This window comes from Melozone crissalis, unplaced genomic scaffold, assembly GCF_028551555.1.
Source record: "Melozone crissalis strain CALT ecotype California unplaced genomic scaffold, PUWL_Pcris_2 ptg000468l_1, whole genome shotgun sequence".
NCBI lineage: Eukaryota > Metazoa > Chordata > Aves > Passeriformes > Passerellidae > Melozone > Melozone crissalis.
Window position 1 is genome coordinate 1 of NW_026536185.1, and position 22,725 is coordinate 22,725.

Genomic DNA, 22,725 nt, shown 5'->3' on the forward strand with positions numbered 1-22,725 from the left:
ACAGCTTGGGGATATTGGGGACATTGGGGGACACTGGGGACATTGAGGGGACAGCTTGGGGACACTGGGGGACATTGAGGGGACACTGGGGACATTGAGGGGACATTGGGGGACATCGGGCACATCTGGGACAGCCAGGGGGACATTGGGGACAGTGGGGACAGCAGGGACATCAGGGAACACCAAGGGACAGCGGGGACACTGGGGACACTGGGGACATTGAGGGGACACTGGGATGGCACTGGGGACATTGGGGGATACTGAGGGACAGATGGGGACATTGGGGGGACATTGGGGGACATTGGGGGACGGCAGGGACAGGAGGGGACAGTGGGGACAGTGGGGAGAGAGCTGGGGATGGCCCGAGGGGCGGGGAGGGGACATTGGGGACACTGGGGACACTGGGGGACAACTGGGGTGGCCCTGGGGGGACACTGGGGACAGCCAGGGGACATTGGGTGGCACTGAGATGGCACTGGGGGACGCTGGGGACAGTGGGGACAGCGGGGACAACAGGGACAGTGAGGGACATCAGGGAAGGACCTGGGTCACGTTCTGGACCCCTGGGTGACCCCTGAAAGGACCTGGGTGACCTCCTGGACCTTTGGTGGGACCTGGACATTGGGGTCCACCTGGACCTGGGTCCATCCTGAGACCCCTGATGGGTCCTGGGTGACCTCCTGGAGCTTTGGTGGGACCTGGACACCTGAACCTGGACACCTGAACCTGGACACCTGGGTGACCCCTGAAAGGATCTGGGTCATCTCCTGGAGCTTTGGTGGGACCTGGACATTGGGGCCCACCTGGGCCTGGACACCTGGGTGACACCTGGAAGGTCCTGGGTGACCTCCTGGACCTTTGGTAGGACCTGGACCTGGACACCTGGCTCCATCCTGAAAGGTCCTGGGTCACCTTCTGGAGCTTTGGTGGGACCTGGACATTGAAGCCCACCTGAACCTGGACACCTGGGTGACCACTGAAAGGATCTGGGTCACCTTCTGGACCTTTGGTGGGACCTGGACATTGGGGTCCACCTGGACCTGGACACCTGGATCCATACTGACTCCCCTGAAATGTCCAAGTGATGTTCTGGAGCTTTGGTGGGACCTGGACACCTGGGTGACTCCTGAAAGGTGCTGGGTCATCTCCTGGACCTTTGGTGGGACCTGGACATTGGGGTCCACCTGGACCTGGGTCCATCCTGAGACCCCTGATGGGTCCTGGGTGACCTCCTGGACCTTTGGTGGGACCTGCACACCTGGGTGACACCTGGACCTGCACACCTGGGTGACACCTGGACCTGGACACCTGGGTGACACCTGGACCTGCACACCTGGGTCCATCCTGAGACCTCTGAAAGGACCTGGGTCATCTCCTGCGCCCTTGGTGGGACCTGGACACCTGGACCTGGAGGGGAGTCAGACCCCACTGGGGAGGGGTCCCAAACCCGATTTAAGGTCCCAAACCCCGTTTGGCATCACAGACTCGATTTGGGGTCCCAAACCCCATTTGGGGAGGGGTCTCCACACCCCCATTTTTGGGGGGGGGTCTCAGACCCCATTGGTGGAGAGGTCCCAAACTCCCATTTGGGGACGGGTCCCAAACCCCATTTAGGGTCCCAAAACCCATTTAGGATCCCAAACCTGATTTGGGGAGGGGTCCCAGACCCGATTTTGGTTCCCAAATCCCATTTGGGGAGGGGTCTCCATCCCCCCATTTGGGGAGGGGTCCCAAACCCAATTTAAGGTCCCAAACCTCATTTAGGGTCCCAAATCCCATTTGGGGAGGGGTCCCAAACCCCATTTGAGGTCACAGGCCCCATTTGGGCAGGGGTCTCAGACCTGATTTAGGGTCCCAAACCCCATTTGGGGAGGGGTCCCACACCCGATTTAGGGTCTCAGACCCCATTTGAGGAGAGGCGATTTTGTGGTTTTGGGGAGGGGTCCCACACCCGATTTAGGGTCCCAAACCCCATTTGGGGAGGGGTCCGAGACCCAATTTAGGGTCCCACACCCCATTTGGGGTCACAGACGCGATCTGGGGAGGGGTCCCAAACCCTATTTGAGGTTCCAAACCCCATTTGGGGAGGGGTCTCCATGCCCCCATTTTGGGGGGGAGGGTCTCAGACCCCATTTGGGGAGGGGTCCCAAATCCCATTCAGGGTCCTAAATTCCATTTGGGCAGGGGTCCAGACCCGATTTGGGGTCCCAAACCCCATTTGAGGAGGGGTCTCCATGCCCACATTTAGGGTCTCAAACCCTATTTGGGGAGGGGTCCCAGACTCCATTTGGGGAGGGGTCCCAGACCTGATTTAAGGTCCCAAACCGGATTTGGCATCACAGACCTGATTTGGGGTCCCAAACCCCATTTGAGGAGGGGTCCCAAATCCCATTTTGGTTCCTAAACTCCATTTGGGGAGGGGTCCCAAACCCCATTTAGGGTTCCAAACCCGATTTAGGGTCCCAAACCCCATTTGGGGAGGGGTCTCCATGCCCTCATTTAGGGTCCCAAACCCAATTTGGGAAGGGGTCCCAAATCCCATTTGGGGAGGGGTCTCAGACCCCATTTAGGGTCCCAAACCCCATTTAGGGTCCCAAAGCCAATTTGGGGAGGGGTCTCCATGCCCCCATTTAGGGTCCCAAACCCCATTTGGGGAGGGGTCCCAAACCCCATTTAGGGTCCCAAACCTCATTTGGGGAAGGGTCCCAAACCCCATTTGGGGAGGGGTCCCAAACCCAACTTGGGGAGGGGTCTCAAACCCCATTTAGGTCCCAAACCCCATTTGAGGAGGGGTCTCCATGCCCCCATTTTGGGGGGGGGGGGTGGGGGGTTATCAGCCCCCATTTGAGGGCCCACAAAAAACGGGGAGGGGTCCCTGAGTGATTTTGGGGGGGTCCCAAACCCTCTGTGCCCCTCCCCCACCCCAGATCCCCCCCCTCTGACGCCCCCTCCCCAAATTAACCAGACCCCCTTTGGGTTTTTTAGGGTTTTTTATTCTCGGCCCCTTTTCCGGGCGGTTTCACCCCAAAAACCGCGAGGGCCCCTCCCCCTCCCCCTCCCCCCGAGCCGCCCGCGGCCCCCCCACCCCCCCCCGGGGGGTCCCCCCTGGTTTGGGACCCCCCCCCCAAATGAAGGGACCCCAAAAAGGGGGGCAGGGGATGTGGGGACCCCTCCCCTAAATACAGCACTGAGGGAGGGGGAGGTCCCAAAATGGGGGGGGGGGGGCGTGGGGACCCCCAAAATGGGGGGGACAAGGACACCTGGGGACCCCCGAAATTGGGGGGACAAGGACCTGGGGACCCCCAAAATGGGGAGGGGTCTTGAGATGTTCTTGACCCTCAAAATGGGGGGGACAAGGGCACTGGGGGACCCCCAAATTTGGGGGAAGAAGGACACCTGGGGACCCCCAAAATGGGGGGAAAGAGGCACCCGGAGACCCCCGAAATTGGGGGGAACAAGGACACCCCAAGACCCCCGAAATTGGGGGGTGAAAGACACCTGGGGACCCCCAAATTGGGGGGAAAGAGACACCCGGGGACCCCCAAAACAGGGGGAGAAGGACACCTGGGGAGCCCCGAAATTGGGGGGAGAAGGACCTGGGGACCCCCAAAATGGGGAGGGGTCTTGAGATGTTCTTGACCCTCAAAATGGGGGGGACAAGAACACCAGGGGACCCCCAGGACCCCAAAAAAATGGGGAGGGGTCTTCAGGTGTCCATGACCCCCAAAATGGGGGGGACAAGGGCACTCGGGGACCCCCAAAATTGGGGGAAGAAAGACACCTGGGGACCCCCAAATTGGGGGGAAAGAGACACCCGGGGACCCCCAAAATGGGGGGGACAAGAACACCTGGGGACCCCCAAAATTTGGGGGCAGAAGGACACCTGAGGACCCCCCAAATCTGGGGGGAGAATTGACACCTGGGGACCCCCAAAATGGGGGGGACAAGGATACCTGGGGACCCCCCAAATGGGGGGGGACAAGGACACCTGGAGACCCCCAAATTGGGGGACAAGGACACCCGGGGACGCCAAGAGCAGAGGTGGGGGGACAGGGACACCCCAAAACCCCCCGGGACAGTGGGGTGACCCCAAAACCCCTCAGAGCTCTGAGATCAGGGACAGGGACACCCCAAAACCCTCTGAGACAGTGGGGTGACCCCAAAACCCCCCAACAGTGCAGGGTGACCCCAAAACCCTTCTGAGATGTCCCTGGTGACCCCAAACAAGGTGACCCCGAAACCCCCCTGAGGTTGGGGACAAGGACACCCCAAAACCCCTCTGAGACATTGGGGTGACCCCAAAACCCCTCTGAGATCAGGGACAGGGACACCCCAAAACCCCCCGGGACTGTGGGGTCACCCCAAAACCCTTCTGAGATCGGGAACAAGGACACCCCAAAACCCACTGAGACAGTGGGGTGACCCCAAAACCCCCCTGAGATTGGGGACAGGGGACAGGGACACCCCAGAACCCCCTGAGACATTGAGGTGACCCCAAAACCCCCCAGGACAGTGGGGTGACCCCAAAACGACAAGATTGGGGACAAGGACGCCCCAAAACCCCCCGGGACAGTGAGGTGACCCCAAAACCCCTCAGAGCTCTGAGATTGGGGACAAGGACACCCCAAAACCTCCTGAGACATCAGGGACAGGGTTCCTGGTGACCCCAAACCAGGTGACCCCAAAACCCCCTGGGACAGCGGGGTGACCCCAAAATTCCCTGAGATCAGGGACAGGGGACAAGGACACCCCAAAACCCCCTGAGACAGTGGGGTGACCCCAAAACCCCTCAGATGTCTGAGACTGGAGACAAGAGCACCCCAAAACCCTCTGAGATTGGGGACAAGGACACCCCAAACCCCCCTGGGACAGTGGGGTGACCCCAAAACCCCCCTGAGATGTCCCTGGTGACCCCAAAACCCCCCTGAGATCAGGGACAGGGACACCCCAAACCCCCCGAGGATGAGGATGAGGATGAGGAGGATGAGGATGAGCCCAGCGAGCCCCCCCAGCTCCGGGGCTGTTTTTGGGGGGGGTCCCCCCGAGTCCGCACCCCCCGGGGGGGTTTTGGGGGGTCCCTACGGGGGCAGGATCTGCTCCAGGAGGGGTTTGTGGGCGGGCGGGATCCGCTCGGGGAACTTGACCTCGAACTCGATGACGAGGTCCCCGCGCAGCTCCGGCGAGCGCGGCAGCGGCAGCCCCTGGCCCGGCACGCGGCGCCGGACGCCCGGCTTGAGCACGTCCTGGAACACCATGGGCATGGAGCGGCCGTCGAGCGTGGGGACGGTCACCGTGCAGCCACACAGCGCCTGGGGACATTGGGGACATGATGGGGACAGGTGAGGGACATGTCAGGGACATGGGGACACGGGGACATGTCAGGGACATGGGGACATTGGGGATATTCCATGTCCTGGAACACCATGGGCATGGAGCGGCCGTCGAGCGTGGGGACGGTCACCGTGCAGCCACACAGCGCCTGGGGACATTGGGGACATGATGGGGACAGGTGAGGGACATGTCAGGGACATGGGGACACGGGGACACGTCAGGGACATGGGGACATTGGGGATATTCCATGTCCTGGAACACCATGGGCATGGAGCGGCCGTCGAGCGTGGGGACGGTCACCGTGCAGCCACACAGCGCCTGGGGACATTGGGGACACGTCAGGGACATGGGGACACACCAGGGACATGTTAGGGACATGGGGACACGGGGACACGGGGACATGTCAGTGACATGGGGACATTGGGGACATTCCATGTCCTGGAACACCATGGGCATGGAGCGGCCGTCGAGCGTGGGGACGGTCACCGTGCAGCCACACAGAGCCTGGGGACACATTGGGGACAGGTTAGTGACAGAGGGACAGATCAGTGACACAGGGACAGAGGGACATGGGGACATTCCGTGTCCTGGAACACCATGGGCATGGAGCGGCCGTCAAGGGTGGGGACGGTCACCGTGCAGCCACACAGAGCCTGGGGACACACTGGGGACACATCAGGGACACAGGGACAGGTCGGGGACACAGGAACACGAGGACAAGGGACACGATGGACAGGTCAAGGAGAGGTCAGTGTTAGGGGACACAGGGACAGGTCAGGGACGGGGGACACGGGGACACAGGGGACACGGGGACAGGTCACCGACAGGGGACAGGGGGCACACAGGGGACAGGTCACCGACAGGGGACACAGGTGGACATGTCAGCGCTGGACCAAGGGACATCCCCAGCATGGCCCCAGAATGACCACCAGAGTGACCCCAGAGTGACCCAGAGTGACCCCAGAGTGACCCAGAGTGACCCCTTGGCCATCCTATCATGTCCTGCCACTACTCAGAGTGACCTCTGGAGTGACCTCCCCCAGAGTGACCCCTTGGCCATCCATCGTGTCCTGCCACCGCCCCGAGTGACCACCCATCGTGTCCCCCCACCCAAGCTGACCCACCTGCGATGTCCCCACCTGGTGTCCCCACCAAGACCAGCCCACCCCGGTGTCCCCAGGGCCACCAACCCAACCCCGATGTCCCCATGGCCACCAACACAACCCTGACGTCCCCACTGCCACCCAGACCAGCCCTGATGTCCCCACCAGCACCAAAGACAGCCCCCCAGTGTCCCCACTGTCACCAACCCAACCCCAATGTCCCCACTGAGACCACCCCAGCCCCAAGGTCTCCACCACCACCAAGACCAACCAACCTCCAACGTCTCCACCAACAGCCCAACCCCAATGTCCCCAACACTACCCAGACCAGCCCTGATGTCCCCATGGTCACCAACCCAACCCCATGTTCCCACTGCCATCCACCCCCTGATGTCCCCACTGTCACCCATACCAATGTCCCCACCAAGACCAAGCCACCCTCAGTGTCCTCACCACCACCCACCCACCCCTTGATGTCCCCAAGACCACCCCACCTCCAACGTCCCCCCCAAGATCAACCTATCTCTGATGTCCCCACCACAGCCAACCTCTCATGTCCCCACCAAGACCAGCCCCTGATGTCCTAAACAAGACCAAGCCATCCTCAATGTCCCCACTGTCACCCATCTCCAACATCCCCACCAAGCCCAGCCACCCCCCGATGTCCCCACCAAGACCAACCCATCTCCAATGTCCTCACCATCACCCACTCCTTGATGTCCCCAAGCCCACCCACCCCTCGACATCCCCACCAAGCCCACCCACCAAGCCCTGATGTCCCCACCAAGCCCACCTCATCTCCAACATTCCCATCAACACCAACCCCTGATGTTCCCATCAAGCCCACCCACCCTTGATGTCCCCAAGCCCACCCACCCCTTAACATCCCCACCAAGCCCACCCACCCCCTGATGTCCCCACCAAGACCAAACCATCTCCAATATCCCCACCAAGACCAACCCCTGATGTTGGGGGTTGGTCCCATCAAGCCCACCCACCCTTGATGTCCCCAAGCCCACCCACCCCCTGACTTCCCCACCAAGACCAAACCATCTCCAACGTCCCCACCAATCCCACACACCCTTGATGTCCCATCAAGCCCACCCACCCTTGATGTCCCCAAGCCCACCCACCCCCTGACTTCCCCACCAAGACCAAACCATCTCCAACGTCCCCACCAATCCCACACACCCATCTCCTGATGTCCCCCACCAAGCCCACTCACCCTCATGTCCTCACCAAGACCACCCCATCCTCAACGACCCCACCGCCACCAACCACCCCATGTCCTCACCACCACCCATCCTTTGATGCTCCCACCAAGCCCACCCACCCCTTGATGTCCCCAAGCCCACCCCATCTCCAAAATTCTCACCAAGCTTGATGTCCCCACCAATATCAACCCATCTCCAACATTCCTACCAACACCTTGATGTCCCCACCAATATCAACCCATCTCCGACATCCCCACCAAGCCCACCCACCCTTGATGTCCCCACCAAGACCAAACCATCTCCAACATCTCCACAAAGACCACTCCATCTCCAACGTTCCCACCAAGACCAACCCCTGACATCCCCACAAAGACCACCCCATCTCCAACATCTCCACCAAGCCCACCAACCCCTTGACATTCCCTCCAAGCCCACCCAGCCCTCATGTCCCCACTGCCACCCCATCTCCAACGTCCACACCAAGCCTATCTAGCCTTGATGTCCCCAAGCCCACCCACCCCTGGCATTCTCCCCAGTCTCACCCCTTGATGTCCCCGAGCCCACCCAACCCCAGTGTCCCCACCTGACATCTCCACCACCATCCACCACCCCATGTCTTCACCGCCATCCACCCCTTGATGTCCCCAAGCCCACCCCATCTCCAACATCCCCACCAAGCCCACCCCATCTCCAAGGTCCCCCCAAGACCAACCCACCCCTGCTGTCTCCACCAAGACCAACCCCTGATGTCCCCACCAAGCCCATCCACCCACCCACCTCCTGATGTCCTCACCAAGCCCACTCAGCCCTGACGTCCCCACCAAGACCACCCCATCTCCAATGTCCCCACTGCAACCCACCCCTGTTGTCCCCACCAAGACCACCCCATCTCCAACGTCCCCACCAAGCTCACCAAACCCACCCAATCCTTAATGTCCCCAAGACCACCCATCCAGCCCTTGACGTCCCCACCAATCCTACCCACCCCTTGATGTCCTCACCAATCCCACCCATCCCTTGATGTCCTCACCAATCCCACCCACCCCTTGATGTCCTCACCAAGCCCACCCTGATGTCCCCACCAATCCCACCCACCCCTTGATGTCCTCACCAATCCCACCCAACCCTTGATGTCCTCACCAATCCTACCCAACCCTTGATGTCCTCCCCAAGCCCACCCAACCCTTGATGTCCTCACCAAGCCCACCCTGATGTCCCCACCAATCCCACCCACCCCTTGATGTCCTCACCGATCCCACCCACCCCTTGATGTCCTCACCAATCCCACCCTGATGTCCCCGATCCCACTCCGATGTCCCCGATCCCACCCCAGTGTCCCCAACGCCACCCCGATGTCCCCACCGACCTCGCGCAGGCTGATCCTGGCCGGGTAGACGATGTCGGAGCCGTCGCGCCGGAACACGTCGTGCGGCTTGTCCTTGAGCACGAACACCACGTCGGCCGGGATGTTGTTGGGCGTCTGGTCGCCCTCCTTGGGGAAGGTGATCTTGGTGCCCTCCTTCCAGCCCTTCTTCACCTCGATGGTCAGGATCTTGTCCTCGTTCCTCACCGTCTTCCCGTCGGGGCCCAGCCGCTTGTGGGAGATCTTCATCTTCTTGGTGCAGCCGCTGTAGATCTCCTCCAGCGACACGCGCAGCTCGTGCAGCACGGGCGGGTCCTGCTTGCGGCCCTCGCCCGCCCGGCCCCGCGGGAAGCTGACGCTGCCGAAGCCCCCCACGTGGAAGGTGTTGAAGCCTTCGTCGCCGTCCTCATCGTCGCCGTTGCGCTGCACGAAGAAGGTGTCGAAGGGGTTGCGCCCGTCGAAGAACTCGGCGAACATGGCGTGCGGGTCGCCGCGGAACGTGTAGGTGAAGGTGGGCCCGTTGGAGCCCCCCGGCCCGGGCGTGGGGGCTCCCCCTTTCAGCCCTGGCGGATTTTTGGGGGGGGTTTGTGGGAGGAAGGCGCCCATCAGCCCCTCCCCGGCCGTGGGGAGAGCCGCGGGCAGGGCAGGGCGTGGGGCGCGGGGGAACCGCGGCGGAACCGGTTCTGCCCGTGGCGCCGACGCCGCTGACGGTCCCGGACGGGCCCCAACAGGCCCAGCCGGCTCCGGCGGGCACCCCCGGCACCGCCCCGGCGCCCCCGCGGCCTCCCCCGGGCGCTGCGGGACACGCGGGGTGCCCGGCGCGGAGCCCCCGGCCCGTGCGTGCCCCTCTGGTGCCACCGGAGCCCTGAGCCCGCCCTGCTGTGTGTGCCCCCACCCCAAACCTGATCCTGGCACTGGCACCTGGCACGGGCACGTGTCCTCAACCCCTGTCCCTGTCACCTGGCCCTGTCACCCTGTCCCTGTTACCTGTCCCCTCACCTGCCCCCCTCACCTGTCCTTATCCCCCTGTCCCCCTCATCTGTCCCTGTCACCTGGCCCTCTCACCTGTCCTCACCCCCTGGCCCCCTCACCTGTCCCTGTCACCTGCCCCCCTTGCCTGTCCCCCTCACCTTTCCCTGCCGCCTGTCCCCACCCCGTCACCTGCCTGGCTGTCACCCCCAAGCCCCCCACCCCTCACTCTCATCCCCAATGTCCCCCCACCCTCACCCCCTCATTGCCCCTCCTGTGCCCCCTAGACCCCCTCCCCACCTACCCCCTCACCCCTTCCTTGCCCCCCAAACCCCCTCCTCACCTACCCCCAGACCCTCTGACCTCCTCATTCCCCCTCCAGTGCCCCCCGGACCCCCTCCCCACCTGCCCCTAACCCCTTCCCCACCTACCCCCGACCCTCTGACCCTCTCACTTCCCCTCTTGTACCTCCCAGACCCTCTCCCCATCTACCCCCGACCCCTTCCCGTGCCCCCCAAACCCCTTCCCCACCTACCCCCGACCCTCTGACCCTCTCACTTCCCCTCCCGTGCCCCCCAGACCCTCTCCCCATCTAGCCCCGACCCTTTCCTGTGCCCCCCAGACCCCCTCCCCACCTAACCCTGGACCCCCAACCCCTGTCCCCACCAACCCCCGACCCTTTCCTGTGCCCCCCAGACCCCCTCCTCACCTAACCCTGAACCCCCTGACCCCCTGATTGCCCCTCTTGTACCTCCCAGACCCCCTCCCCACCTACCCCTGACCCCTTCCCCACCTACCCCCTGACCCCCTCCCCACCTAACCCTGGACCCCCAACCCCTGTCCCCACCTACCCCCGACCCCTTCCCGCGCCCCCCAACCCCCTGCCCGTCCCCCAGGTGCCGCCGCTCACCCTCCTCCCCGTACTTGTCGAAGATCTCCCGTTTTTTGGGGTCGCTGAGCACGTCGTAGGCCTCGGCCACCTCCTTGAAGCGCTGCTCGGCGCCCGGTGACCGGTCCTTGTCCGGGTGGCAGCGCAGCGCCTGGCGCCGGTACGCGCGGCGGATGTCGGCGGCCGAGGCGCCCCGCGACAGCCCCAGCGTGCGGTAATAGTCCTTGCCCATGGCCGCCCGCGCTGCTCTGGCACCGGGCACCGGCGGCGATCCGCGGGACGGGCACGGGGAGGGAGCCCCGAGGGGCGGGGAGCGGGGGACGGGACGGGGAGGGACCGGGAATGGGGAGAGGGAGGGATGGGGAGGGACCGGAGAGGGACTGGGATGGGGAGGGAGGGACCGGGGATGGAGCGGGGAGGGACCGGGAATGGATGGGGAGGAATGGGGAGGGACCGGAGAGGGACCGGGATGGGGAGGGAGGGACCGGGAGGGATGGGGAGGGACCGGGAATGGATGGGGAAGAATGGGGAGGGACCGGAGAGGGACCGGGATGGGGAGGGAGGGACCGGGAGGGATGGGGAGGGACCGGGAATGGATGGGGAAGAATGGGGAGGGACCGGAGAGGGACCGGGATGGGGAGGGAGGGACCGGGAGGGATGGGGAGGGACGGGGAAGGGACCGGGATGGGGAGGGAGGGATGGGGAGGGATGGGGAGGGACCGGGAATGGATGGGGAGGGATGGGGAGGGACCGGAGAGGGACTGGGATCAGGAGGGAGGGACCGGGAGGGATGGGGAGGGAGGGATGGGAATCGATGGGGATCGATGGGGAAGGAATGGGATGGGGAGGGAAGGACGGGGGAGGGACCGGAGAGGGACCGGAGAGGGACTGGGATGGGGAGGGACCGGAGAGGGACGGGGATGGAGCGGGGAGGGACCGGGAGGGACCGGAGAGGGACTGGGATGGGGAGGGACCGGGATGGAGAGGGATGAGGATGGAGCGGGGAGGGACCGGGGAGGGACCGAGGAATCGATGGGGAAGGACCGAGGAGGGGCTGGGGATGGATGGGGTTACACCGGGGAGGGACCGAGGGAGGGACCAGGGAGAGACCAGGGAAAGACCAGGGATGGATGGGGATGGAGCGGGGAGGGACCGGGGATGGAGAAGGGACGGACCGGAGAGGGACCAGGGATGGAGCGGGATAGAGTGGTGAGATGAATGGACCGGGGAAGGAGCGGGGAGGGAGCGGGGAATGGATGGGGAGAGGGATGGGGATAGAGCGAGGAGGGACCGGGGAGGGACCGGGAGGGATGGACAGGGACCGGGGATGGACCGAGAGAGATGGAGATGGAGCAGGGAGGGACCGGGGAGGAACCGGGAGGGATGGGGATGGAGCAGGGAGGGACCGGGGAGAGACTGGGATGGGGAGGGAGGGACCGGGGATGGAGCGGAGAGGGATGGGGAGGGACCGGGAGGGATGGGGATGGGGAAAGGACTGGACCGGGGAGGGACCGGGGAGGGTCGGGGATGGAGCGGAGACTGGGAATAGAGCGGGGATGGACCGGAGGAGGGACCGGGGAAGGAGCAGGGAAGGATCGGGGATGGATAAGGAGAGGGAACGACCGGGGAGGGACCGGGGATGGATGGCGATGGAGCGGGGAGGGACCGGGGATAGACCGGGGAGGGACCGGGGATGGATGGCGATGGAGCGGGGAGGGACCGGGGATAGAGCGGGGAGGGACCGGGGATGGATGGAGATGGAGCGGGGAGAGACCGGGGATAGAGCGGGGAGGGACCGGGGATGGATGGCGATGGAGCGGGGAGAGACCGGGGATAGACCGGGGAGGGACCGGGGATGGATGGAGATGGAGCGGGGAGGGACCGGGGATAGACCGGGGAGGGACCGGGGATGGATGGAGATGGAGCGGGGAGAGACCGGGGAGGAAACGGGGGAGAGACCGGAGATAGACCGAGGGATGGAGGGGGAGAGGGCTGGACCGGGGAGGGACCGGGGAGGGACCGAGGAGGAATGGGGAAAGACCGGGGATGGACCGAGGGATGGAGGGGGAAAGGGCTGGACAGGGGATGGACCGGGGATGGAGCGGGATTGGATTGGGATGGAGCGGGAAGGGACCGGGGATGGAGAGAGGATGGAGCAGGGAGAGGAATGGACCGGGGGAGGGACCGGAGAGGAAAGGAGGGAGGGATGGGGATGGAGAGGGGATGGAGCGGGGCTGGACCGGAGGAGGAACCGGGAGAGGAGCGGGGAGGGGACGAGGAGGGGTCGGGAAAGGGCCGGGAGAGGGAGCGGGGACAGATGGGCGGAGGAACCGGGAGAGGAACGGGACAGGAGCCGGGAGGGGATCGGGAAGGAGCGAGGGAGAGGGGACGGGGAGGGACCGGGGGAGAACGGGGAAGAACGGGGATGGGAACAGGGATGGGAAAAGGGATGGGAACGGGATGGGAATGGGGATGGGAACGGGATGGGAACGGGATGGGAACGGGGATGGGAACGGGGATGGGAACGGGGATGGGAACGGGATGGGAACGGGATGGGAATGGGGATGGGAACGGGATGGGAATGGGGATGGGAGCGGGATGGGAACGGGGATGGGAACGGGGATGGGAACGGGATGGGAACGGGATGGGGACGGGATGGGAACGGGGATGGGAACGGGGGGAGTGGGATGGGAACGGGATGGGAACGGGATGGGGACAGGGATGGGAATGGGGATGGGAACGGGGATGGGAACGGGATGGGAACGGGATGGGAATGGGGATGGGAACGGGGATGGGAACGGGATGGGAACGGGATGGGAACGGGATGGGAATGGGGATGGGAGCGGGATGGGAACGGGGATGGGAACGGGGATGGGAACGGGATGGGAACGGGATGGGGACGGGATGGGAACGGGGATGGGAACGGGGGGAGTGGGATGGGAACGGGATGGGAACGGGATGGGGACAGGGATGGGAATGGGGATGGGAACGGGGATGGGAACGGGATGGGAACGGGATGGGAACGGGGATGGGAACGGGGATGGGAACGGGATGGGAACGGGATTGGGAACGGGATGGGAACGGGATGGGAACGGGGATGGGAACGGGATGGGGACGGGATGGGAACGGGGATGGGAACGGGGGGAGTGGGATGGGAACGGGATGGGAACGGGATGGGGACAGGGATGGGAATGGGGATGGGAACGGGGATGGGAACGGGATGGGAACGGGGATGGGAATGGGGATGGGAATGGGGATGGGAACGGGATGGGAACGGGGATGGGAACGGGATGGGAACGGGATGGGAACGGGATGGGAACCGGGGATGAGTGGGGATGGGATTGGAGATGAAACGGGATGGGAACCGGGGGCGAGTGGGGATGGGATCGGGGAGGAACCAGGGAGGGAAACGGGGATGGAAACGGGGAGGAACCGGGAAGGGAACGGGGATGGACCGGGGAAGCACCAGGGATAGACCGGGATGGAAACGGGGAGGAAGCGGGAAAGTAACGGGGACGGAGCAGGGGAAGGAGGGGCCCGAGGCTCGCCAGGGCTGTCGCTGTCACCTCAGGGACACCCGGCCCTGTCACTGCACGGGGACACCTCAGGGACACAGTGACACCCAGCCCTGTCACTGCACGGTGACACCGTGAGGACACCGCGGGAACACCTCAGTGACACCTCAGTGACACCCGGGCCTGTCACTGCATGTGACACCATGGGGACACCATGGGGACACCATGGGGACACCTCAGGGACACCCGGGCCTGTCACTGCATGGGGACACCTCAGGGACACAGTGACACCCAGCCCTGTCACTGCACGGTGACACCGTGAGGACACCGCGGGGACACCTCAGTGACACCTCAGTGACACCCGGGCCTGTCACTGCATGTGACACCATGGGGACACCATGGGGACACCTCAGTGACACCTCAGTGACACCCGGGCCTGTCACTGCACGGTGACACCGCGAGGACACCGCGGGGACACCTCAGTGACACCTCAGGGACACCTCAGGGACACCTCAGGGACACCCGGGCCTGTCACTGCATGGTGACACCATGGGGACACCACCGGAGCTGGTGACACCGGGACACGGGACATGGGGACAATGGGGGACACGGGACATGGGGACACGGGACGTGGGGACAGGAGGATGTGGGGACAGGAGGACGTGGGGACAGGAGGACGTGGGGACATGGGGGAACAGGACATGGGGACACAGGGGGACATGGGGACAGTGGGACAGGGAGGACAAGGGAATGGGGACATGAGGACACTGGGACATGGGGACATGGGGACATGGGGGGACACAGGGACAGGGGGACGTGGGGGGACAGGGACATGAGACATGGGGACAGGCAGGACATGGGGACAGGTGGCCAAGGTGACACAGTGAAACAGGACATGGGGACATGGGGACACACGGGGGGACATGGGGACACGGGGACACAGGACATGGGGGGACATGGGGGGACATGGGAACAGGGAGGACAAGGAATTGGGGACATGAGGACACCGGGACATGGGGTCATGGGGACATGGGACATGGGGACATGGGGGGACACAGGGACATGGGACATGGGGACAGGCAGGACATGGGGACAGGTGGCCAAGGTGACACAGTGAAACAGGACATGGGGACACGGGGGGACACGGGGGGACATGGGGACACAGGGATATGGGGCATGGGGACAGGCAGGACATGGGGACATGGGACAGAGGGGGACAAGGAGACACAGGACATGGGGACACGAGGACATGGGGACACGGGGACACACGACATGGGGACAGGCAGGACATGGGGACACTGAGGACAGAGGGGACATGGGGACACAGGGACATGGGGACACAGGGACAGGGAGGGACATGGGGACACAGGGACACAGCGGGACATGGGGACACAGGGACGAAAGACAGAGGGGACATGGGACACAGCTATTGGACACCTGGGGACAGGTGGCCAAGGGGACAGGGAGGACACAGGACATGGGGACACGGGGGGACAAGGGGACACAGGACGTGGGGGACATGTGACACGGGGGGACAGGACATGGGGACAGGGAGGAGAGAGGGACACAGGACATGGGGACATGGGGGACATGGGGACATGGGGGGACACAGGGACAGGGGGACGTGGGGGGGGACACGGACACGAGACATGGGGACAGGCAGGACATGGGGACAGGTGGCCAAGGTGACGCAGTGAAACAGGACATGGGGACAGGGAGGACAAGAGGACACAGGGACACAGGACATGGGGACATTGAGGACAGATGGGACATGGGCACATAGGACATGGGGACATGGGGATAGGGAGGACAAGGAGACACAGGGCATGGGGACACCAGGGCATGGGGACACCAGGACATGGGGACACCAGGACATGGGGACACAGGGACAAAAGACAGAGGGGACACGGGGACACGGCTATTGGAGACCTGGGGACAGGTGGCCAAGGGGACATGGGGACACAGAGAGGGACAAGCCCCCCCCACCCCATTGTCCCCATGGCCAGAATGACCAGGAGTCCCCATGGCCTCACAGTGTCCCAAAGTGTCCCCAAAGTGTCCCCAAGTGTCCCCAAGTGTCCCCATGGTCCCACAGTGCCTGTGTCCCAATGTGTCCCCTGTGTCCCACAGTGTCCCCAGGGTGTCCTCTCGGTGTCCCCATCCCCACGGTGTCCCCACAATGTCCTCATCCTCACAGTGTCCCCAAAGTGTCCCCAAGTGTCCTCATGGCCCCACAGCCGCTGTGTCCAAATGTCCCCAAGTGTCCCCAAATGTCCCCAAGTGTCCCTAAGCCCTGTCACCCCCCTGGGCCTGTGGGGCCTGACCTGCCCCGCCCTGATCTGTGTCCCCACAGTGTCCCCATCCCCACGGTGTCCCCAAAGTGTCACCACAGTGTCCCAAAGTGTCCCCAAGTGTCCCCATGGCCCCACAGTCCATGTGTCCCTAAGTGTCCCCAAGTGTCCCCATGGCCCCAATGTCCCTGTGTCCCAAAGTGTCCCACAGTCTCCCCACAGTGTCCCCAAAGTGTCCCCAAGTGTCCCAAAGTGTGCCCATGGCCCCACAGTCCGAAAGTGCCCCAAAGTGCCCCGAAGTGTCCCCAAGGTGTCCCCATGGTGTCCTCACGGTGTCTCCATGGGTCCCCTCGGTGTCCCCAGAGTGTCACGACAGTGTCCCCACAGTGCCCCCATCCTCACAGTGTCTCCAGTGTCCCCAAGGCCCCACAGTCCCAATCTCCCAAAGTGTCCCAAAGTGCCCCAAGGTGTCCCCACAGTGTCCCCAGGGTGTCCCTGTGGTGTCCCCCGGGTGTCCCCATCCCCACAGTGTCCCCATCTGCCTCCATGGTGTCCCCACAGTGTCCCCAGGACCCCCCAGCCTGCCAGGACCGCCCCAGCCCCCCGTGACCCCCAGGACCCCCCAAACCCCTGGGACCCCCCAATCCCCACCTTCCCCCAGTCCCCTGTGACCCCTCCATTCCCCATGCCCCCCCGGACTCCCCAAATTCCTCAGACCCCCCCCTCAAACCCCACAGCCCCCCAGTCCCTGTGACCCCTCCCCGTCCTCATGACCCCCCCCACCCCAAAACCTCCCATGACCCCCCAGACCCTCCAAACCCCCCATGACCCCCCCACCTCTCAAACCCCCCATGACCCCCCAAAGCCCCCAGCCCCCCTTTGACCCCCGCACCCCCAGACCCCCCATGACCCCTTTGACCCCCCAAACCCCCCATGACTCCTCAGACCCCCGCCATGACCCCCCAAACCCCCCAGCCCCCCTTTGACCCCCCCACCCCCAGACCCCTTTAGACCCGCCCAGGGCCCACGCGGTGCTTGCCCCGCCCCTTCCGCGAGCCCATTGGCTGATCTGACCATCACTCCACCCTCCGCCCCGCCTCCGCCGGGCTCCCATTGGCCGCCCTGCCCGTCACTCCATGCCCCGCCCCCGCCTCCCATTGGCAGATTCCCCCTCGGGCGTTCGCGTTGCCCCGGCAACCAGCGCGGCGGGAAAGGGGCGAGCGCGCGGGCGGGGCCGCCGCCTTCCGATTGGCCGCGCCTAGCCACGCGCGCGGCGCCGATTGGCCGAGCCGCAAGCCCCGCCCCTCGGCGGGCCTGAGGGGGCGGGTCACGTGGGGGCGGCGGGGGCGGCGGGAGCGCCGGAGCGGAGCGGCCATGAAGCACTACGAGGTGAGGCGGCCGCGCTGTCCGCGGCCCGGGCCGGACACCGACACCGGGGCGGCCCCGACCCTCCGGCGCCGCCGGTCCCGCACGGCGCCATCGCGGCGGCCCCGCGGAACGCGCGCGTTCCGCCCCGGGGCAACCGGGACGCGCTGTGCGCATGCGCGGTGGAGTTGCGATGTGCGCGTGCGCGTCAGGGAGCGACAGGTGTGGGTGGCGGGGCGGAGCTTAGGGCGATGAAGGGGCGTGGCCTCAATGAAAAGGGCGTGGTCTCATGGAAAGGGGCGGGGCTTGGGGTCCCGGTGCGTTCGGTGGTCCCGGAAGGTCCTGGAGGGTCCCGGAGGGTCCCGAAAGGTCTCGGAGGGTCCCAGGAGGGCCCCGCGGTCGCAATAGGGCCCTGAGGGACCGCGGTGAGCCCGGGAGGGCCCCGGTGTCACCCCCTGAGCGCCATTGGCGCTGTCACCGTCACTGTCACCGTGCCCGGGGTGGCTCCAAGGCACGGCCCCGGTGGCCCACGGAGCTGTCACTGTCACCTCTCCCCCGTGGCAGTGTCACCTCCCCAGTGTCACCCCCCCATATCACTGTCACCTCTCCCCCGTGGCAGTGTCACCTCCCCAGTGTCACCCCCCCATATCACTGTCATCTCACCCTCGTGACAGTGTCACCTCCCCAGTGTCACCCCCCCATATCACTGTCACCTCTCCCCCGTGGCAGTGTCACCCTCCCCAGTGTCACCTCCCTGCCATGGTGGTGTCACTTCCCCAGAGCCACCTCCAGGCCACCACGGGGTCACATTGAGGGCCACCTCCAAATCCACCCCAGGGCCACCACGTGGCCACCAGAGAGCCACCACGAGGCCACCTCCAGGGCCACCATGGAGCCACCTCTAGGGCCACCCCTGTGCCACCTCCAGGGCCACCCCTGTCCACTCCAGAGCCACCTCCAGGGCCACCTCCTGGACCACCACATGGCCACCATGAGACCACCATGGGGCCACCTCCAGGGCCACCCCTGAGCCACCCCCACAGCCACCAGGTGCCACCTCCAGGGCCACATCCAGGGCCACCTCTGTTCACCCCAGTCACCTCCAGGGCCACCTCTAAGGCCACCAAGAGGCCACCCCAGGGCCACCTCCAAGGCCACCCCTGTCCACTCCAGAGTCACCTTCAGGGCCACCAGGTGCCACCTCCAGATCCACCTCTTGGGCCACCCCAGGGCCACCTCCTGGACCACCCCTGTCCACTCCAGGGCCACCTCTAAGGCCACCAAGGGGCCACCACGGGGCCACCTCCAGGGCCACTCCTGAGCCACCTCCACAGCCACCAGGTGCCACCTCTAGGGCCACATCCAGGGCCACCTCTGTCCACTCCCACACCACATCCAGGGCCACCCCAGGGCCACCCCCAGGCCACCTCCAGGGCCACCTCTAAGGCCACCAAGAGGCCACCCCAGAGCCACCCCCGGGCCACCTCCAGGGCCACTTCCAAGGCCACCACAGGGTCATCCCGGGGCCACCTCCGGAGCCACCTCCAGGGCCACCCCTGAGCCACCTCCACGGCCACCAGGGGCCACATCCAGATCCACCTCCACGGCCACCTCGAGGGCCACCACGGGGCCACTCCAGGGCCATCTCCAGGGCCACCAGGTGCCACCTTCAGGGCCACTCCAGGGCCACCACTGGAGCCACCACGAGGCCACTATGTGGCCATCTTGCAGGCCACCTCTGTCCACTCCCGAGCCACCTCCAGGGCCACCAGGTGCCACCTCCGGGGCCATCCCCAGGGCCACCAGGTGCCACCTCCAGGGCCACCCCCAGGGCCACCAGGTGCCACCTCCAGGTGCCGCCTCCAGGGCCACCAGGTGCCACCATGAGGCCACCTCCAGGGTCACCCCCGAGCTACCACATGGCCACCTATGGTGCCACCTCCAGGGCCACCTCGAGGGCCACCGGGGGCCACCAAATGCCACCACGGGGGGGGGGGTTGGGTGTGTTTATATTTAGCGCCGCGCGGGGCCGGTCGGTGTCGGGTGTCGGTGGCCATGGAGGCGGCGGTGTCGCCGCGCGGGGGTGGCCCGGGGGTGGCCCCGGTGCCGGGGGTGGCCGCGGGGGTGGCCCCGGTGCCGGTGGTGGCACCGGGGGTGGCCGGGCTGTGGCCCCCGGTGGCCCCTCCCGGGAGGCGGCCCCGGAAAGCGGCGCTGCTCTTCTTCGAGGTGGAGATCCTGGACGCCAGGACCAGGGACAAGCTGTGCTTCCTGGACAAGGTAGGGGACATGGGGGACAGCTGGGGACAGCTGGGGACATGGGGGGACATGGGGGGACATGGGGACCAGGGACAAGCTGTGCTTCCTGGACAAGGTAGGGGACATGGGGGACAGCTGGGGACATGGGGACATGGGGGGACATGGGGACCAGGGACAAGCTGTGCTTCCTGGACAAGGTAGGGGACATGGGGGACAGCTGGGGACATGGGGACATGGGGGGACATGGGGGGACATGGGGACCAGGGACAAACTGTGCTTCCTGGACAAGGTAGGGGACATGGGGGACAGCTGGGGACATGGGGACATAGGGGGACATGGGGACCAGGGACAAGCTGTGCTTCCTGGACAAGGTAGGGGACATGGGGGACAGCTGGGGACATGGGGACATGGGGGGACATGGGGACACATTGGGACATGGGGGGACATGGGGGGATAGGGGGACATGGAGGGATAAGGGGACATGGGGGGACATGGGACAAACTGTGCTTCCTCGACAAGGTAGGGGACACGGGGACATTGGGGACAGCTGGGGGGATATGGGGGGACAAGGGGACCAGGGACAAGCTGTGCTTCCTGGACAAGGTAGGGGGACATGGGGACAGGGGGGGACAGCTGGGGACAGGGGGGGACAAGGGGACATGGGGGGACACGAGGACACCTGGACATGGAGGGACTAAGGGACATGGGGGGACAGCAGGGGACAGGGGGACAGAGGGGGGGACAAGGGGACATGGGGGGGACATGGGGACACAGGGGGACATGGGGACAGGAGGGACATGGGGACACGGGGGGGACATGGAGGGACTAAGGGACATGGGGACAGGAGGGCCACGGAGGGACATGGGGACATAGGGGAGCATGGGGGCATGGGGATAGGGGGGGACACGAGGGGACATGGGGGGACACGGGGACAGCAGGGGGGACGTGAGGACGTGGAGGGACAGGGGGACAACAAGAGGGGATGGGGGGACAGGGGGACATGGGGGACATGAGGGGGCAGGGGGACATGGGGGGACTGAGGGACATAGGGGGGACATGGGGGCGACACAGGGACATGGGGACACGGGGACGTGAGGGGGGACATGGGGACATAAGGGAACAGGGGGATTCACGGGGGGACATGGGGACATGAGGACACGGAGGGACATGGGGACAGCATGGTGAGACACGGGGACACGGAGACTGCACAGGGGGACAGGGGGACATGGGGGGACAGGGGGACACAGGATGGGAGGGCAACGTGGGGACACAGGGACACGGGGTGACATGGGGAAATGGGGACATGGGGGGACATGGGGACACAGGGTGACAGGAGGACATGGGGACACAGCAGGGGACATGGGGGGGATTGGGGGACATGCAGACATGGAAGGACAGGGGGACATGGGGGGACAGGGGGACACATGGGGACACGGGGACATGGGGAGACATGGGGACACAGGGACAGCATGGGGGACATGGGGGGACATGGGGGCTAAGGGACATGGGGGGACACAGGGGGACGGGGCGGGGACAGAGGGACACGGGGGGACACAGGGACATAGGTGGCCATGGGAGAGACACGGGACACAGGGTGACATGGGGACAGCACACAGGGGGACATAGGGACAGCACACAGGGGGACACGGGGACAGCCTGGGAGGGGACAGGGGGACACGGGGACAGTGCCAGAAGGGGACAGGGGTGGCCTGGTGCTGTCCCTGTCCCCTGAGTGCCACCGCTGTCCCCAGGTGGAGCCTGGGAGGGGACACGGGGACAGCCCTGAGGGGACAGGGGTGGCCCGGGAGGGGACAGGGGTGGCTCTGCGCTGTCCCCATGTCCCCTGAGTGCCATCGCTGTCCCCAGGTGGAGCCTCAGGCCACGGTGGCCGACATCAAAAACCTGTTCAGCAAGAGCCGTGAGTGGGGACAGGGACAGGGACAGGGAGGGGGGACATGGGGGGACAGGGATGGGGGACAGGGAGGGGACAGGGGGACAGGGATGGGGGACATGGGGGGACAGGGGGACATGGGGGGACAGGGATGGGGGACAGGGAGGGGACAGGGGGACATAGGGACATGGGACTGGGAAAGGGATGGGGATAGGGGACATGGGGACAGGGAGGGGAACAGGGACAGGGGACAGGGATGGGGGACACGGCATAGGGAGAGGAAGGGCACATGGGGACAGGGAGACAGAGATATGGGGACAGGGACAGGGATGGGGGACAGGGATGGGGGGCAGGGGGACATGGGGACAGGGGGGACATGGGGATGGGGGGGCAGGGGACGGGGACGGGGACAGGGAGGGGACAGGGGGACATGGGGACAGGGGACAGGGAGGGGACAGGGGGACAGGGATGGGGACAGGGACAGGGATGGGGAAGGGACAGGGACCAAGGGGATGGGGACAGGGAGGGGACAGGGACA

The 22,725-nt window shown here is 65.2% G+C and overlaps 2 protein-coding genes across 3 annotated transcripts in view; one reads left to right on the forward strand and one right to left on the reverse strand.

Annotated features, from left to right (window-relative positions):
- Nucleotides 1-5,030: 5,030 nt before the first annotated feature.
- Nucleotides 5,031-11,107, reverse strand: DNAJB1 (DnaJ heat shock protein family (Hsp40) member B1). The gene is made up of 3 exons (XM_054295026.1): nt 10,891-11,107; nt 9,015-9,574; nt 5,031-5,309 (listed from the first exon to the last, which is right to left on the reverse strand). The coding sequence occupies exons 1-3, from the start codon at nt 11,099-11,101 to the stop codon at nt 5,079-5,081; spliced, it is 1,002 nt and encodes a 333-aa protein (XP_054151001.1). The 5' UTR covers nt 11,102-11,107; the 3' UTR covers nt 5,031-5,078.
- A 914-nt stretch (nt 11,108-12,021) lies between these two features.
- The window catches only part of TECR (trans-2,3-enoyl-CoA reductase), a 32,140-nt gene continuing 21,436 nt past the window's right edge, over nt 12,022-22,725 (forward strand). Inside the window, exons 1-3 of one of the 2 annotated variants that reach the window (XM_054295028.1) lie at nt 12,022-12,078; nt 20,267-20,317; nt 22,163-22,214. In XM_054295028.1, the coding sequence (XP_054151003.1) occupies nt 12,028-12,078; nt 20,267-20,317; nt 22,163-22,214 (154 nt within the window). In that variant the 5' untranslated portion in view covers nt 12,022-12,027. Of the gene's footprint in view, nt 12,079-17,995; nt 18,065-20,266; nt 20,318-22,162; nt 22,215-22,725 lie in introns of those variants that run through there. The other variant, XM_054295029.1, reaches the window with a different exon arrangement.